The sequence below is a fragment of the Talpa occidentalis genome, unplaced genomic scaffold (genome assembly GCF_014898055.3).
Source record: "Talpa occidentalis isolate TD23 unplaced genomic scaffold, MPIMG_talOcc4v2.1 talOcc4.10, whole genome shotgun sequence".
NCBI lineage: Eukaryota > Metazoa > Chordata > Mammalia > Eulipotyphla > Talpidae > Talpa > Talpa occidentalis.
Genome location: NW_023600993.1, coordinates 11,639,007 through 11,651,557, shown reverse-complemented (window position 1 = coordinate 11,651,557; position 12,551 = coordinate 11,639,007). Strand labels below are relative to the sequence as shown.

The 12,551-nt window shown below is 37.9% G+C and overlaps 1 protein-coding gene across 5 annotated transcripts in view; it reads left to right on the top strand.

Annotated features, from left to right (window-relative positions):
• The window catches only part of ATP2C1 (ATPase secretory pathway Ca2+ transporting 1), a 105,488-nt gene that overhangs the window by 78,863 nt on the left and 14,074 nt on the right, over window positions 1-12,551 (top strand). For all 5 annotated transcript variants that reach the window (XR_008549547.1, XM_054689080.1, XM_037524400.2 and 2 more), the window contains 6 exons: window positions 1,923-2,047; window positions 3,205-3,302; window positions 5,119-5,214; window positions 5,298-5,387; window positions 7,139-7,243; window positions 11,928-12,084. Coding sequence is in view for 4 of the 5 variants with exons in the window: in XM_054689080.1 (XP_054545055.1) it covers window positions 1,923-2,047; window positions 3,205-3,302; window positions 5,119-5,214; window positions 5,298-5,387; window positions 7,139-7,243; window positions 11,928-12,084 (671 nt within the window). In the remaining variant the exon portion in view is untranslated. The remainder of the gene's footprint in view (window positions 1-1,922; window positions 2,048-3,204; window positions 3,303-5,118; window positions 5,215-5,297; window positions 5,388-7,138; window positions 7,244-11,927; window positions 12,085-12,551) is intronic.

Below are 12,551 nucleotides of genomic sequence, written 5' to 3'. Positions count from 1 at the left end.
TACTCTCAATTTTCTCAACTCCTGAATTGATGAGTGAGCAGTTTGATTCTAAGGACAATAAGGGAAAGATATTCTCATCCAGTTAGTCAATCCCCAGCAAGGACTCTTATTTCATCATGCCTTGTTTCATAGCAAGAACCTGAGCCTTATCTTTTGCTAAAAGGATGTGTGATAGTAAGAACCTGAGCCTTATCTTTTGCTAAAAGGATGTGTGATAGTATTCTTTCATCTCATTTGGTGTTTGTTTGCAAACATTTACTTCATACCATTTGTAAGTGGAGAAATGTTAAAGGCTGGTATAAGTATAAGGGTTATTAAAAGGGAATAGATGGCACTGAAGTGAAAAACTTCATTGCCTTCACCATTGTAATTGATGTTTGTATGTCTAAAAGTGAAAATAATTTTTGCAGTTGTCACAAAGATGACTGCCCTCAGCAAGGTCAGGAGCCATCAGCATTTTGGAAGTATTGATTTTGAAGAAATAAATACAATTAGAGGAACTCGAATAGATAAAGCTTACAACTTATTCAAAATGTTATTTGAATTTAAAATCAGTATTTATAAGGTGACTGTGATCCTGGTTTGTTCATCACAGTTAGATGCCTCCAAAGGATGTTGCCTGTTTCAGATAAAAATGCAGTTTCAAATTCAGGAATATAGCTTGGGGTCAAAAATCAAATTAAAATCTCTAATGAATTTTTCAATTATTCTGCAAATTCTATATAAAATAACTTAAATAGAAAAATCAAAAGACCCATTTGATCTAGGTTGTAAAATTATGATGCCTGTTTTTCCTGACATAGTGAGGCTTAATGGAAACATAAGAAAAAGGGTTCTATTTGAGCTCAGGGTAGTTCAAAAGAAAGAAGTATTAGTGATAACATGTTTCTTGGTTCTTCAGTGTACACCATTTAACCAATGGTAAATGTGACCCATTGTCTTTCAGCTTTTAGCGTCACAATGTAAAGTATGAAAAGTTAATTTTGGTTATAGAACAAGATACTAATGATATCATCAGATGATGCTAAAGAAAAATTAGATTGTGGAAAACAGAATAAAGACTAAATACGCATATGTCCTTATCTGTAGCAGAGTCAAGAGATAATACTTGGAATGGGACAAAAAAATTAGAAATTTAATTTGGTGTTTTTTATATAATAAAGGAAAAGTGAAGTAATTAAAGTTTTGTTATGATAGAATATGCATACCATAAAATGTACTATTTCAAAGTGTACAATTCAGTGGAATTATATACATTCACAGTGTACAGCCATAAACAGTAGTGTCAGAACATTTTCAGAACCCCCTAGAGAAAACCCTACGACTATTAAGCAGTCACTCCCCATTCCCCCTTCTTCCTAGTCCTTGGCAATCACTAAACTGCTGTCTGCCTTTATGGACTTGCTCTTTCTTAATATTTCTTTTAAATGCATGTGTTTTTACTTCTTTGACAGCATAATAGTGTTAAGAGTCATTCATGTTTTAGCACTTCTTTTGTGACTGAGTAATAGTGCCTTCCGTTGTCAGTTGGTGAACATTTCAGCTGGACATCTTTTGGCTGTTGTGAACAATGCTACTATGAACAATTGTGTGCAAGATTTTTCTGAACACCTGTTAACTATTATCCTTATAGATGAGGAAACTAAGCTATAGAGGTAGAATAATAAGTAGCTCTGGATACCCAGGTAAAAATTGCTGAAGCTAGGGATACAGATCTAGGCTTTCTGATGCCCCTGTCCTTAACCCGGCTGTTAGTTGGTATCCAGTAAATGTTAACCCGCTTCCCCTGCCTTTGGAGAAGACCATTTTTGATGCTGAGGGTTTTAATTTTGCATTTCTACTAGCTTCTATTTTAAGTAACAGCCAGTTGAAGTTACCACAGTGGGGGCTCTGTTTCAATACCGTGTATTTGTTGGTTTCAGCTTGGCTGTAGCAGCAATTCCTGAAGGGCTTCCCATTGTGGTCACAGTGACTCTAGCCCTTGGTGTTATGAGAATGGTGAAGAAAAGGGCCATTGTGAAAAAACTGCCTATAGTTGAAACTCTGGGTAAGTGTGTGGTAAAGTGGACTCAGGCAATGACTAGGTAGTTCCCTCCAACAGCATCTCATCTTTGGACTCTACATTTTTGTCTTTTTAAAGATTTATTTATTTATTTATGCTAGCACTGGGTACAGTCAGAAGCACGGGAGGGTGAGAGAATTCACCAGAGACAGAGTGGGGAACAGAACAGGCAGACTGGCGAAATACACTGCTGAGGGGAGCAGCAGGCGCGGAAGGAGTGGTCTGTCACACCATGTGGGACCCTTGCCGGCTGCCAGGGATTTGAACCAGCACTGCAGAGGCTGCGGGCAGCTTCGCAGCCCAGCGCTTAACCGCCTACACCACCAGGGGAGGCCCTGGACTCTACATTTTTTGTTTCAGAGGTTTTGCATAGTGCTGTTTGGCTGGTGGCAATATTGAATATGGTTTTTAGCAACCCAAAAAGGTAATTCAAAGTGCCTTATTACTCAGGATACAGAATTCCCAAAGCAATATTCTTGCTTTAGAGAATAGTCTGTGATTAAATCATGCTTAAAAAACTACAGATAGCAAATAAAACTTTGGAGTAAAATTAATAGGTTTTTTTTCCTTTTACTGTCTCAAGGAAGATAATTGATAGTTAAAGACCCTATGGATAGTTATAGTCATACTTGAGTTGACTTTGCTGATAATAAATACACAGTAGTTCTATTGCTATAACACAACTTTGTGTGCGATGTAGAAGTTTGGTGACTTTCTTACAACATTTTTTTTTAAATTTTACGATTCCCAAAATACTGAATTTAATTTATAGTTTGCATTTTAATATTGAGATGGTAAAATACATTAAAATTCTGACTGAAAAAATTACATAGATTTATGTTTAGGTACTATTGAAACTTTCTAGAATGAGTATTATGTAAAATGATGTGAAGGTAATATCTAACTATTGAAATTAAAAGTATTTACTAATATTTAATTTAAAATTTTATTTTCAGAACTTACCTTATGACAAAGCAAACATAGTGAAAGAAAGTTATATAAATATCTGAAATGATCAATGAGCTTGATTTATGCAAAATTCAGAGAAGCAGGACAGGCTTCCACAGTCTTTGATTTGTTTTCAGTGTGAACTTGTGTTTCTCCCTGATGCTTCTGGTAATGTGTGATGATTTATTCTTTAGGCTGCTGTAATGTGATTTGCTCAGATAAAACTGGAACACTTACGAAGAATGAGATGACTGTCACCCACATATTTACATCAGATGGTCAGCATGCTGAGGTATTCCAGAGTATTTTTTTTTTTTAAATAAGTGTTCCCTTTGTTAAGAAACTTGGTATTTAACATTTCTATCCATTTCAGTGTCTTACCTTCAAAAGGACTGTAAATTAGTCAGCAGCAGAATATTTTCCTTCTCATGTGATTCTGTCAAGTCTTGATCCTGCTCCACTTGTTACATTGCACTTGAAGTACAGTACAGAAGCTTTGAATGTCACTTATACTTCTCTTTAAGTCACCCCTCCATCCATTCATGGCCATGCCTTGATGCTCTCACTGTGCTATCTTTTAGATCCAAATTTTGAGCAGGTCACTCCCTAACTTAAGACTCCTTGTGGCTCTCTGCTATGATGGGAATTCTTGAATGTGGCCCCTCAAGTTCCTGCATGTTCAGTACTTAGCGCTTGTTCAGCCTTATTCTTTGCCCTTTGCTTTCTGTGCACCAGATATACTGACTTTGTTTTTTGCGTATGACCAGATTCCTCCAACTTCAGGACATTTGCTGGTGATCTCATTGCTTAAGACAGTCTAATGCCTCTTTTCTAGCCCCACTTTTGCATCCCACCATTGCACCTCAATTCTAGCTCCATTAAAAACATTGCTGATTACCCAGAACTGATCTTGGTGAGATGTTCTAATAGTACTCCATACCTCTTAGTCCTTAGCCCAGTAAAATGTTCTGTTCTTCTTCCATTATACTATCAGTTGTAACAGAGCATGGACTTTGTTACCTAGACAGGACCTTACGGTTCAAAGAATGAATACATGGATGAATTATTTAATCTGTAAAATTACATATGGACAGTCTTTTCAAGTGCACATTAGCACATCGGTTAATTTTGAAGCTGCGTGAGGACAAGTTTAGCCCATGCAGGATTTCTTTCTGGAATGTTAAATAATACTACTTATGATGGTTGTATTTTAGAATGTACTTAAAACCAATTCGGATTCTCTGAGCAAAGTAAGCAGTAGACAAACTGACAGAAGTTGTGATTAGGTTTGTTTAATTCTATTTTGCATGGATCTTAAAACAAGACTCTTGGTGTTTAGATCTGGTTAAGGATACCCAGTGCTCTGTTGTTGAATTTGCTGTCTGTGTGACTCAGTCTTACTGAGGTTATATGATCTTATATGTGCTTATATGATCCAGGTCTGGAAGGCAGGATACGAGTTTCTCTTTTGTTTTAAACCCATAATTTTTTAAGCAAAACAGTAGCCTCTCTAACTTTTTTTTTATTGTGAAATTTCCCGTTGTTTGGCTTGGTTCTAATCACACAAAATAGGTATCTGGTTTGCTCTACCTCTTACTTTCAAAATTTGTGTGTCATTCTGTTAGTTTGTGAATACTAAAAGTAAATCACTAACTGTCTCTGAGCCTCGCACAATTGCAAAAAGAATTCTGCTTTTGTCTAGGTCATAGATTTGTCAGGACTGTTAGCTGTGATAATGAATTTGAAGTCTTTGCAAATTGTATGTTATAGAAATGTAATATAAATGTAACATATAAATTATGCATAGAAACTTCCTGATTTATATTTTTATAGTATGTTGTTAAATGTAAACAATTAGTACCATTATTAGTTGTAATATTAATAATAATTGTTAATATAACTGGTTACAAGTTTAACATTGTGGAGAGCACCTGTATTCCTTTAACTATCCCACTTTCTTTTAGACAACTACTTCTCTAGGCTTTCTCTCACAGGGTCATGATGTATAAAATGAAGACAATTAACCATTTTCTTCATTTTCATAAGTATGGTTACTGTCAACTAGTTGCACACAGGTTTTGTTATTCACCCCACTTTATGTTCTTTAGGTTACTGGAGTTGGCTATAACCCATTTGGGGAAGTGATGGTTGATGGCGATGTTGTTCATGGATTTTATAACCCAGCTGTTAGCAGAATTGTCGAGGTAAATAATTTATTTTCTATGAAAATGACTTCATAATGACCTAGAGCACAGTGATGGGTTCACAGTTTGTTTCTGTCTCTTAGGCGGGCTGTGTATGCAATGATGCTGTAATTAGAAATAATACGCTAATGGGGAAGCCAACGGAAGGAGCCTTAATTGCTCTTGCAATGAAGGTAGGTGCCTGATCTCTTTTCTTTGACATGTGAAACTCTAATATAAGACTGTGAGACCATCAATTTCAATATTATTGGTTTTTAAGTGTAGAGTGAAGAAGTTTCAACATTATTCATTTTTTTGCTACCTTTTGGAAGCCAGTTTTATTCTCCTTGGGAATACAGTGCATAGAGCTTTATCAGTATGACTTTATTCCTTGCTTGCAAGATACAAACTAATGACCAGTGATGAATTTCTTCTTATGAAATGTCTTACTTTATCTGAAATACTTAGTTTTGTGTGAAAGGCTTTGCAAATATATGTAATTGCTGATAAATACTCTCAAATGAATACATTGTATAGTATTTCCCTGTGAAGATATTAATCATGAAAAATTTTCTTTTTCCAGTCTACTTCCCTTTCCATCCATTATCAGTTCCTTAAAATGAGTAAAGGAAATTTGTACTGGGGACATAGGGTACAGTTCCTTTGGCCCTTTCATCTGTCACTTCCTAAGTCCTACATTGATTAAGTTGAGAATCCTAGATATCCAACCTGACATTCCCATAACAAATAAAAGCTCCTGCTTTTAAGAGTATTCTTAGGAAACTTTGACACCCTATGAAACAGAATGCCTCTAAGTGAAGTTGCCTGAATTGAGACCCAATATAGAAATATAGGCTATTATAATCTATTGAATTTAGTAACATAAAATGGGCAATTTTGTAATACTGTGTTTCCTTAACAGAAATTTCTTTATCATTTGTTCTTATTACTAAAATAGCATAGTGTAGCTTTCAAATAAGACACTCAAACATTGAATTTGCAAGCAGGTATTTAAATGTTATACTTTTACTCTTTAAGGCATAGTGTGAGGCCACCTCCCTGCCTCACATTTTAGGTAGGGAGTTACATGACATGCTTAAAATATAGGCATGCCAAGGCAATAGACAGTTAAATCCTGAACATTGAACCACAAGTAAGAACAGTACAAATTCAGGCTTGGGATCTGGACTTTGAAGGGAAAGAAGGGTTTAGATATGAGGTAAGGTTGGGAGAGAGGTACAATATAACATAGAGGAGTAAATAAACAGATGGATTGTGGTTAGCATGGATGAAATGAAAGGTATTTGAGTAGTCAGGAGGATTTTAAACATTGGTATCATGGATTTCTGGAGAATCTTTAAAAGTCAGGAAGAAATGCTGAACATGTTTTAATATACAACAGAGAGCTCTAAGCTAGGTTTTTGAGTAAGTTAAAAATAAATTTGAATATACGGAGGAAATGCACAGGGTGCTGGGAGAACAATGAGTGACACTGGTAGTAGAATGTCATGCGGTGTGAGAGAGGATGGCAGCAACAGGCAAGATGTATTTAAATCCTCGTAAAGTGAGGGACTGGATCTGAAACTGCTATTGAATGTGAAAGTACATGATCAGTATTTTTGGTACCTTTGTTTGTGACCTGCTTCTTTAAGAATTTGATCCTGAAGAAACTTTAATATAGGCAACATTGACTATTTGATAGCATGCTTTAGACTGTATCTGTACACCCAGTCTTTTCATGTTGAACATGAATGCAGCTGTGCATAGAAATATGGTCTATATGTAGATTCTAGGTCTATATGTTCTGTAATGTAGATTTCATTATTATTTAAAAAATAATCCAGTTATCTCTTGCTAGCCTAACTGTAAGTTGTGACTCTTACTGTTTGTTAAAGAGAAAAATGGTCACGTTAGTAAGAATTAACTCTGTTTTTGCACTGTGTAGATGGGTCTTGATGGACTTCAACAGGACTATATCAGAAAAGCTGAATATCCTTTTAGCTCTGAGCAAAAGTGGATGGCTGTTAAGTGTGTACACCGAACACAGCAGGTATCCTGTTTAAAAAATTTTTATTATGTCTTGTTTAAGCTGGATAATTATTTTTCGTATAGTCTCTAGATTGATACAGTCATTAAGACACAAAGACCTCTTGCTTTAAAATGTGTACAAATTATTACCTACTTATCCCTTGTTACTGTTATGTTTTCCTTTACTTCATGCATGTATTTATCCAATTCTGTTGTGTTAAACAAAGGAGTTAGAGCCTGGTCTCAATTTCCTGGAACTTTTGACATCATATTATCTCCATGTCTTTTTTGTTTTTATCATAGTTTATTATAGGTCTCTGCTGGCTGTTGTTGATCTGTATTCTTATCTGCAGAACAAACAAAGCCACATTATTTTGTGAAGTGGTTATCAAATGTGTAAAAGTCTTGTTAATTGATCAAGCTTACAAACTTTAGATAAAATGACTTACTGATATTTTAAGCTCCTACATTATTCCTTGATGCTTTAGAGATTTTCACATAGTTGATGTAATAAGAGTTCTCAGTTATTTCCAATGTATAACTGTATTATTCAGTTGCTATAATCAGTTTGATGCTGACACATAATTTGCCTTTGAAAATATTTATTTTTACATTTCCTTTGATAGGAATTGATAATTGATTATGTGCTTTCACCTATGAGTACACACTTTGCAACCAGTTAAATTTCTGTAAACAGGAAAGAGTGAGAGGGTTCCCCTCGCCCTCAATAAGTAGGAAACCATTGGTTTTTAAAAAAAAGGCTAAGTTGGCCAATAATGAACTTGAGAGTAGGAGCATGCCAGGAATCTGTTCAGAATGGGAGAAAAGATTTCTGTGTGCACTTGAAAGGAAGTTATATAAACTCCTGGAAAGGGAACAATTGGAAATATAACTATAAAAATAAAATGTCTGTTACTTTAAGCCTCCTAAATAAAGCTTTTTTAAAAATCATGCTTAGAGGTAGTTTTCAGCTGATTTCCCTAGACCATATAGTTATATATCAAGAATACATCTATGAGTTTATTTGGAAGATCTATTTTTATGTGCTTCATATGCCATCACATAGTACTCATGGTGATGTGACTCAAGTAAAGTTTTTTTTTTAATGTTTCCACTCTTTCATTTATTTATTTATTTATTTATTTAAGCACTGGGTACAGTCAGAAACGCAGGAGGGTGAGAGGATTCACCAGAGCCAGAGCGGGGAGCAGAACAGGTAGACTGACGAAATACACTGCTGAGGGGAGCAGCGGGCGAGACAGGACAGGTCTGTCACGCTATGTGGGACCCTAGCCTGTGGCCAGGGATTGAACTGGCTCTGCAGAGGCTGCGGGCAGCTTCGCAGCCCAGCGGCTAACCGCTGCGCCACCAGGGGAGGCCCTCAAGTAAAGTTTAAAGATGTGAATTTTCAGTAGTTTTGAATCTTACCACAGTTTTGTATGTTGGAAGTTTTGAATCTTCTCACCTGTGGGGTTGTGAGACAGGGAGTGGCAATGTTTGGAAGGATTTACACGCTTGCTCTTCCCATTTACTGACCTGAACTCTCCCTCTTAAAAAACAAGACAACCCATTGAGGTAACAAAATCTAAAACTTCTCATGTGACTCAGGATCTAGATAAGGTCAGCCTGGCACAGACAAGGTTAAACTTACTAACTTTAAAACAACCCCAGTGGTTCAAATAGTTTGTCTTTAAAGTACTTTCATTTTAATATGACAATATGTATTGAGATTTAGTCTCTCCAGAACCTGATAAATGACAACCAACAATAAATTGAATTGGAAAAAAAAAAAAAGTGTGAAAAAGACCCAGGATGCCAGGGATCTTTGAAGGTGGAGCTAAGGCATAAGGCTAAGGGATCAGGTTGAAATTCTGAGTAAGGAACCAGTACAACTTGCCCAAGTACCTTTTCTGTTTCTTGAGGCCAGATCATTAGTCCTTCTTTACCCATGTGGAATAATAGAACTCTGATCTTGGGGGCAGGAGTGGAGGGCAGAATTAAGGTTTAAGACTGAAAACAGAGTGATTAAAGAAAGTCTTTGTCCTAATAACTAAGCCTCTAGGCTCTAACTACTTGGTAAGATACCTGTAGGCATGTGTCTCCCTACCCTCATTCTCTAAGTCAGATCGAAGAGTTTTGGGAGGAGCTAACTGGTTCCAGGGAGAGTCTGTCAGTACAAACTATTGCTAACTAAGCTCTCTTTCATTGGAAGAGCATACCTACTCCAGGGTCCATCTCAGCCCCCCACAGCGAGGGCCAGCAAATGTGGAGAGACTGCCAAATGTCCATGGAGCTTCTAGACCTTTATTCGCTTCACTCTTGGCTGATAGTCAGGGATTGCTAGATATTTAGGGAGAGTCTTCATATGAAAGACCAAATCAACAGGAAGGCATTTTAGAAAAACAAAGGTAATGCTGGATGTTGAAGAAAATTTCCAGACCATAAAAAATTACAGCAAAATAGGTAGTTTTTCAAATAAACTCAGGAATCTGTAAGGAAGTAGAAAAGTCAAAGAAGTGGAAGACATAAAAGATTATTTACAAAACTCGGAAAATAAACATAGGAGATCCTGTATTCACCTAATAGTGGTTATAAGCAGAGAGACCAGAAGTGGAAAAATTTTTTCAAATACACCAGAATATTTTCCAGAGGAAGGAAGGACATTAGCTTTTAGAATAGAATCACCCACCAGCTGCTCAGTACAATGAGTATGTTAAAATGGGTTACTGGGGTGAAGCTTTAAACACAAGATCCATAATCAAGAAATTTGAGGACATTTAGGAAGAATTCTAAAAGCTTCCAGAGGATTTGAACCATGAGGGAGGGTGAGGACTAGATTAGATACAAAGGTTTAGGAAGTAAAATAGCTTTTTTGGACCTTCCAAATGCAACACTGTACACAGGATGCTGGAAGATAATGAGGAAAGCCTTCAAATTGAAAGGAAATTTATTCATATAAAAATTAGAGATAGCATAAAATTTGTTTCAGTGTTATAAGTCTCTGAATTGTATTCCAAGTCTCAAAATGTGTATCGCACATAGCTTTTCTTAGAAAGACACTGATGGTTATGTTCTTCAAAGATAAAAGAATAAACTAGGAGGGAGGGTTAGAAGCTGATTAGTCTTGTCCCAGGAGAGGGGTGAAAAGAAACCCCAGGATGAAGGTGAAAGGAAGTTCCTGAACACCAGGGGTGCAGCAGGCCTAGAAGTCACCCCAAGTTAATTAGAAAAGGGCAGAACAAGACTTCAGCAGTGATGGGAGTGCTGGCCGACGTGCACATGTGATCCTGTGACAAACATCACTGACATTACATGGAAGAGTTCAAGAATAGTTAGTAATAGGTATAAAGAAAGTAAGGAAATAAAAAGGCTACTAACTTTACAGAAGATACAACTTGAATAGGAAAAGAAGTATTTCTTTATACAGGCAATAGAAACATCATCATGATTTTCTGCTTCCTCCCACCCCCAAAATGTACTCACTGGTTACTTGGGAGCCGGGCAGATGGCAGCGTCATCTTGGTGTGAGCACACACTGTCATAGCAGGGCACAGGAATAACAGATTATTCACTCTCCCTACATTTTCATTTGGAAATGACGCAAGTCCTGACTTCAAAATGGGAGAGAGGGGCGGGCAGGGAAATCAAGTCCTGGTCTGTGCTCATCAGGAGAACTGGAGTGCCTGTGCACTACTCTAGGTACTGCTGCTGCACTCAGTAGTCATTAAGAGAATAAGCAGGTTACGTTGTATTATGTTGTAAGGGAGAGGGAAGGGGAGGGGAAATTGGCGGTGGTGGTGCCACACCAACACCTGTCAGACAGTGGAATGTGGATGAGTGAAAATGGAACAGTGGAAGTTTATTTTAAAACATGGAGATAGGGCCTCCCTGGTGGCGCAGAGGGTTGAGCGCTGTGCTGTGAAGCTGTCTGCAGCCTCTGCAGTGCGGGTTCAATTCCCGGCTGGCCAGGGAGAAACCCACATGGCGCAGCAGACTTCTCCTGCCGCCCGCTGCTCCCCTCAGCAGTGTACTTCGGTCCTTCTGCCTGTTCTGCTCCCAGCTCTGGCTCTGGTGAATTCTCTCACCCTCCTGTGCCTCTGACTATACCCCAGTTCTTGTATAAATAAATAAAACTTTAAAAAAAACAATTAAAAAAATAAAACATGGGGATAAACACCAAGGAAAACAACTGAAAGGGTTAAAGTTGGTTTGCTTTTATGGAGCAGGACTAGGACTGGGGGTGAGGAGGTTTGGTCAGGAGGCTGCAGTTTTTCACTGTACATTTTGTGTACTTTTGTATGACTTTTCTAGGCTAAGAAATAAAAGAAAAAGTGATAAATATCTAGAAGGTGGTTGTGAGAATTAAGTGGGACACGGACACACACACACACACACACACACACACACACCCGAACCATTGTTTGTGGGCTGATCTTCTTCCTGCTTTGTTATGAGCCTCTTCCCAGATCTTAAGTGTGGCTGGCCCAGGGCTTAGTGTAGCACTGTTTTCAGTGGGCGGGGTGGGAGTAGATGCCATTTTCTATAGAGAGTTCAGAAAGTGCCACATAGGAACTTTAATCATCAGAGTTCAAGTGCCATGCTCTTGGGGAACCTTCCTGGGGGTTAATCAGAAATGTATGCCACTTGTTTCTGAACTTTAGTAGCAATACAAGTAAGCGGAATCTGTTTGCTGGTTTTCTTCTTAGGACAGACCAGAGATCTGTTTTATGAAGGGTGCTTACGAACAGGTGATTAAGTATTGCACAACATACCAAAGTAAAGGGCAGACCCTGGCCCTCACCCAGCAGCAGAGAGATCTGTACCAGCAGGAGAAGGCGCGGATGGGCTCAGCAGGACTGAGAGGTAAGGCTGTTCGGCATAGGATGGAAAAGAAATGCTGCCGTTTCATTGTAGATGATTTCATGCTTCACGCTTGAGCTGTCTGACTCTGTTCCTGGCCTTGCAGAACTCTGCCATTTCTCAGCCATTAGTTTTAGTTGACCCCCAAAACCTGAAAAGTTGGGAATTTAGTAAAATGTGAAAATCTCCAGTTCTTACAAACTTGCAGTGGTCTCTAAGTAGCAATAGAAATTTTATTTCAGACAAGTGTGTCTTGTGAGAAGGGAGGAAGGGAGGTGAATTTCCTTATTTCATCATTTCGAGTGTCTTCCTTATTAGTAGGACTCAGATTTGCTTTAGTATTGCGGTCTTAAGCCTCGACTCTGTCCTTTAAACTGAAGTGATGGCAACTTGAGCCTCCTCTGCTCTTTCCCTTCCCTTGCCATTGACCAGAGAGGTGGAGAAGGGCACAGGCCTGCACGTGCGCTTCC